The sequence below is a fragment of the Gavialis gangeticus genome, unplaced genomic scaffold, assembly GCF_001723915.1.
Source record: "Gavialis gangeticus isolate Ggan-Ray unplaced genomic scaffold, GavGan_comp1, whole genome shotgun sequence".
In the NCBI taxonomy this organism is placed as follows: domain Eukaryota; kingdom Metazoa; phylum Chordata; order Crocodylia; family Gavialidae; genus Gavialis; species Gavialis gangeticus.
Window position 1 is genome coordinate 1588768 of NW_017729018.1, and position 4454 is coordinate 1593221.

At 41.0% G+C, this 4454-nt stretch overlaps 1 protein-coding gene across 1 annotated transcript in view; it reads right to left on the reverse strand.

The window, feature by feature from the left end:
- Positions 1-4454, reverse strand: part of LMNB2 (lamin B2) — a 75684-nt gene that overhangs the window by 51835 nt on the left and 19395 nt on the right. Inside the window, exon 2 of the mRNA XM_019513199.1 lies at positions 3911-4047. Coding sequence (XP_019368744.1) covers positions 3911-4047 — 137 coding nt within the window. The remainder of the gene's footprint in view (positions 1-3910; positions 4048-4454) is intronic.

Genomic DNA, 4454 nt, shown 5'->3' on the forward strand with positions numbered 1-4454 from the left:
ACAAGCCACTCAACTTCCCTGCCACCTTCCCTACTTGCTGCCTGCCATGGTGGAGGGGGGTGGGGGTGGGAAATAAATTTAAGATGACCCTATGAAAGTTAGATTCTAAACTTAGAAAATTATAACAAATCTATAAATTTTCCAAGTCTAGAATCTAATTAAGGGAGGGTGTCCTAAATTCAGAGTAAATTGGATAAATATGGTACTTTTTCTTGATAGCATGTTATGAAAGATGCTTGTTTATTATTCTAAAACTCTCCCTCCTGAGTAGACAGAGCACAGTAGGTCTGGCTGGGTCATGCAGCCTGCAGAAGAAAGGGACTTATCCCATGTTCAAATACAAGAGCAGAACACTGAAGTTAACATGAAATTTCCCAAACCGAACAGGCAAATATTATGCAGGAAAAGTAACACGCTATGTTTTCTGCAACATAACCTTCACTTTATAAGCAACAGATTGCCTTCTGCCCTGATGCAATGAGTTCTTTCCATTTGACTTCAAGATTGCTTCTATAGCATATTTGTTAACACACACAGCCAGGGCAATGTCACACTCTTGTTTTAAAAACACATTGCATAAAGGTGCTTTAAATAAGCTATACAGTCCCATTTTGCTTTTAAGAGTGTTCAGTATAAATTTTCAGACTGCATTGATTTTCTTGCCTTTTGAGTTTTCTGGGTGGCTTGCCTATTAAAAGGTATATGAATAGAAACCAGTCTCTGAAGTAGGGTACTAGCTGCAGTTTCCTTCATAGTTGATTTTTCATTGTTGAATTCCCTTAAGAAGCATGATTTACAAAGAACTATGTGGTGCAACAATTTTTTTCAAACAAGTGTCTGATTTTGAACATTAACTACTACTTGTATTTACCAAAGCTTGCACATAGTAATGTAAGAGGGAGTCTTGGGGTCCCATTGCTTTAATGAGAGAAAAGGCAGCAGCAGGCAGAGCCCAAAAAGATGAACAGGGGCTAGCCACAAGAAGAAAAGCAGCAAAGAAACACTGCTGCCTAGGCAGGGAGCTGCCCATTAGATGGAAGGGGCACACCTGCAGCTAGTTAGGAGAACTCTACCTTCTGGGGAGTTAACTGCAAGGGAATAAGCAGTTAAGGAAATAGGCCAGTAGGGCCAGAGCCTAGCTCCAACAGCAGGGAGGTGGCAAGAGCAGCACTTACAAGCTGTCTAGGCAACCAACCTTCAGGTACTAACCAGAAACCTCTGCTCAGCTGGAGCGCCATCTGACAGGAAGGGGCAGGGCTGCATGTAAGCCTCGGGTCTGAGCCAGGTCAGGCAGGCTGGCCCAGCAAGCTGCAGAGGGAGAAACTCCTGGCCATAGATGGAAGGCAAGGGTTCTGCTGACTCCTAGAATCCCCCAAGGCAGCGGTTCTCAATCTGTGGTACACAAACCACCACTGCTATGCAGACGACCTGTCAGTGGTATGCATTCACAGATTTATTATAATTACTTTATATGACAAGATGTCAGAGGGGCTGCATGAGACCCTCCTGCCCCCCACAAACTGGAGGGCTGGGGCCTGGGGGCAGCAGGTCAGGAGTGAAAAGAACTAGGTTAATAGTAGTCAATGTTTACAGATGGGTCCCAGTACAAAAAAGGCTGAGAACCACTGGTCTCTAGATGACCTCAAAAGGTTTCATCCAGTCCTATTTTCCCATGATTCCAAATATGAACCAGATGGAAAACTACTGGTTTCCTGAGTCTGAAAACTAACTGAAATAACAGTTCTAAGTTAAATTCTCTTACCTATCTTAATGGATTTTAAACTCTAAAGCCCAACAATTGTAAATATCAAGTCACACTGCTGAAAAAAGCACAAGACAGACTGTTGTATTGTGCATGGCATCACATTTGGTCATTCCAAACATTTTGCATACTCATGTTTCTTATTTACTACAGTGACCAAGTACAATGAACTTTGCAAAAGAAAGAATAGTGGCTAGCAACAGAAACAAGTGCTATAGCTCCATCAGCATGAGTACATTATTTCTGAGGCCATTTTAACACTATTAGTATCAGGTGGCCCAGACACATGAATGTTTTCTAAACAGACCCAAAAAATTTAATACATGGATTAAATCACTGACGGCCACATATAAACCAGACATAACAGGCTAAAAGCTATGAAATTAACTGGAATTTAATTTAGTGTAATTAGAATTTAATTTTAATTGGAAATTAAATTAAATTACATAAGGAAAGTTTTCAAAAGCATCTCTCAATGACTTCAAGTGATCTCTTATGTAGTTACACAGTTACATTAAGTGTCCCCATTGGTATACAAATCCCAAGAAGTTTCAAATTGCTGAACTGCCGTTCTGCCACAGTCTATTTCAGTTCTGGTGCAGTTTCATATTTTTAGTAGTGAACTTGATGCCAGAAGAGAAAGCATGTGGACCAAGTTTACATATTAAACAAAACAGAGAATTTACAAACACTCAGGAGATTAGATGTAGAACTCAAAAGGATCTTAATGGATTGGAAAAATGTGCATTAAACAATAGAGTGAAATTCAACACAGACTAACAAGATGCTACACCTAGAAAAACAAACAAACAAATGTACAAATATAGAATGGAAAATGATTGGCAGTCAGCAAGGTTTTGCAGTGGAGTACTAGATCAACCTGGCTCAGGTCCAAGGTGGGCCAGTGTTTCTGACAACTGCAGCCGCTTCTCCCCATCACCTGTCTGTGCAGATGGCTGGAACAGAGGGGGGTGGCAGAAAAGGAGGAGGCTTCACTTGTGCTACGCAGTTGGGAGAAGCAGCAGCAGCAAGTCAGAAGCTCCATGGGCAAAACAAGTGGCTTCACAGGCCAGATCCAGCCCACAGGTACATATTTTGCAACCCCCTGGACTAGAAAATAGCAAGAATAATACAAGGGTTGTGGTGGTTCATAGACTCAAAGTGAACCAGCAATGTGATGCAGTCACCAAAAAATGCCAAAGCAATTTTGTACTGCATTAAACAGAAATCCTAGATACAAGACGCGGGATGTAATACTACCATTCTACTCTATGCTAGTTAGGCCTCAGTTGGAGTACTACGTGCACTCCTGGACTCTGCAATTTAAAGAGGACTTGGAGAAACTGGGGAGGATCCAAATGTGGAAAAACAAAATTGATAACAGGTTAGAGCTTAAGGAAAGCCTGGGAGAACTAGGTATGTTCAGTCTGGCATGAAATTAAGGGAGGGGTAGTTGCATGGGAAGGGACATGATAGTGGTTTTCAAGGATTTGAAAGACTGCCATAAAGAACGTGTGTGGGGGGAGGGGAGAGGGTATAGAAGAGGCAGGACAAAAAGCAAAGGTCTTAAAATGCAGCAAAACAGATTTGGAGGCCCCCAAACCCTGGATATGCTAAAGGGGTTCTAGACCATGTATACATTGTTCTATTTCAATTCAAATGTGTATATTTGTTTTTAATCTAGAGAATTATACAGGAAGCCAGACCATTATGTTTATCTGGTCTGGCTTCCTGCAAAAAGCAGTGAGTTTCACCAAGTGCTTCCAAATTAAACCAGACAAAGTTCTTTGGGTGAATCTGATATCTTTTATTACACCAACTTAAATAGTGGGAAAAATGTTTCTTAGCAAGCTTTTGGGTTTAAAAACCTTTTGTCAGGCTGCTTGCTAAGAAACATTTTTCCGACTATTTAAAGTTGGTGTAATAAAAGATATCAGATTCACCCAAAGAACCTTGTCTGCCTATGTCCTTACACCAACACGGCTACAACCTACACCCCTCCAAATTAAACCAGTCATTTGAGGTGAGTTTGGGCACCCTTAAAAGACATCTACCAATCCTTATTTTATTTGTCAGTATGATTGTTCCTTTGGTCAATACTACCCCTTCTCAAAATAAGAAAGTGATACTGAAGTCAAGTTTCCTTACTTCTTGTTGACCTCATCAAGTTCCGCTCTTAGCTTTCCTATTTCAATCTGTAGTTTAGCCCTTTCTTTGGCTGTCTCATCCAGAACTCTTCGGGCATCAGCCAGCTCAGACTCATAGAGGGTTTTGATTCCACTCACCTAAGATTAAAAAGAAATAGTTTAGATGGTTATGGCAGTTAAAATTTCAAAAAGAATATAAAATCATTAAGTTTATATTCTTCAATAAGTTTAATTTCAATTAATGATTTGCTCAATATGTATCTGAAGAAAACTGCAGTGTTTGTTTGAATGAAATGAATCCTTTCAAAGCAACGCGTGAACATCATACCCAATTTATATTAAAAATAAAATCAAAATTTTAAAACACACAAACTTGCAGCAGCCAAGTCTTGTATAGAATCTAACTGTAGGAGATCAGTGGCTGTCAACTGGGGGTATGTGTACCCCCAGGGGTACCTGGAAAGGCCCCAGGGGGTACGCATGGGTAGGGGGGACAGAGTGCCACCGCCTCCCAGAAGCAGGGCCAGGGTGGGGCGAGCACAGTG